The 1,326-nt window shown below is 62.1% G+C and overlaps 1 protein-coding gene across 1 annotated transcript in view; it reads right to left on the bottom strand.

Moving 5' to 3' along the window:
• Positions 1–1,321, bottom strand: part of FZD2 (frizzled class receptor 2) — a gene marked incomplete at its 5' end in the record, with an annotated part of 17,505 nt that extends 16,184 nt beyond the window's left edge. The window contains one exon of the mRNA XM_009329970.1: positions 7–1,321. Within this exon, the coding sequence (XP_009328245.1) occupies positions 7–1,321 (1,315 nt within the window). The remainder of the gene's footprint in view (positions 1–6) is intronic.
• Between the last annotated feature and the right edge of the window lie 5 nt (positions 1,322–1,326).

Genomic DNA, 1,326 nt, shown 5'->3' with positions numbered 1-1,326 from the left:
TTTTACCCGACCATATCCAAAAGCCGGAGGTGATGCCCACGATGAGAGTCATGAGATACTTGATCATGTAGACGGTGAAATCGGGGGTCATGCGGGGGGTGAAGTGGAGCGGGCAGGGGATGGCCAAGCTCTTGCAGTTCTGGCTGATCCAGCTGCGCTCCCAGTGCTCGCGGAAAGCCTGCTCGTAGAAATAGCAAGCGATGACGATGGTGGCCGGGACGGTGTAGAGGACACTGAAGACCCCGATGCGAACCATCAACCGCTCCAGCTTCTCTGTTTTGGTCCCTCCGTGTTTCATGATGGTGCGGATGCGGAAGAGGGAGACGAAGCCGGCCAGAAGGAAGGAGGTACCGATGAAGAGGTAGACGAAGAGCGGGGCCAACACGAAGCCCCGGAGAGGGTCGATGTTGTTGAGGCCCACGAAGCAGACGCCGCTCAGCAGGTCCCCGTCGATCTGCCCCATGGCCAGGATGGTGATGGTCTTGACGGCCGGCACGGCCCAGGCGGCCAAGTGGAAGTACTGGGAGTTGGCCTCGATGGCCTCGTGGCCCCACTTCATGCCGGCGGCCAGGAACCAGGTGAGGGAGAGGATGACCCACCAGATCGAGCTGGCCATGCTGAAGAAGTAGAGCATCATGAAAAGGATGGTGCAACCTTCCTTCTTGGTGCCCTGTACCACCGTGCGGTAGCCGTCCTCCTGGAAACGCTCGTTGCAGACCACCCTCTCCTCCAGCACAAAGCCGGCGATGTAGGCCACCGACACCATGGTGTAGCACCCCGAGAGGAAGATGATGGGTCGCTCGGGGTAGCGGAAACGCTGCATGTCCACCAGGTAGGTGGTGACGGTGAAGAAGGTGGAGGCACAACACAAGACGGACCAGATGAGGATCCAGATGCGGGCGAAACGGATCTCGTCCTCGTTGAAGAACATGTGGCCGTCGGGACGGGTGGGCTCGCAGGGCGCCGCGCAGTCCTTCTCGCCCAAGAACTTGTAGTTGAGGTAGCTGGGCACCTTCAGCGCCCGCGGGCAGTGGAAGGGGTGGTCGAGGGTGGCGTAACGAGGGGCGCCCGGGGTGCCCTGGCCGGCCAACGGCGTGGCGCTGGTGAGCAACGCCGGCGAACCGCCGTCTTCTGAATGGTTCTGCCCCACGCAGATCTGCTCGGCGCCGTGCCGGGGGAAATTCTCGCAACGTAATCGCTCCGGCCATTGGAAACCGAATTTATTCATGAGGGCTTCGCAGCCCTGGCGCGCCCGCTCGCAGATGGAGCGGCACGGCGGGATGGCCTGCTCCAGCACCGTGCAGACCGGCGCGTCCATGGAACAGA

This window comes from Pygoscelis adeliae, unplaced genomic scaffold, assembly GCF_000699105.1.
Source record: "Pygoscelis adeliae isolate BGI_AS28 unplaced genomic scaffold, ASM69910v1 Scaffold718, whole genome shotgun sequence".
Classification (NCBI taxonomy): domain Eukaryota; kingdom Metazoa; phylum Chordata; class Aves; order Sphenisciformes; family Spheniscidae; genus Pygoscelis; species Pygoscelis adeliae.
Note: the sequence above shows the minus strand (reverse complement) of the source record. Positions and strands in the feature narration are given on the sequence as shown.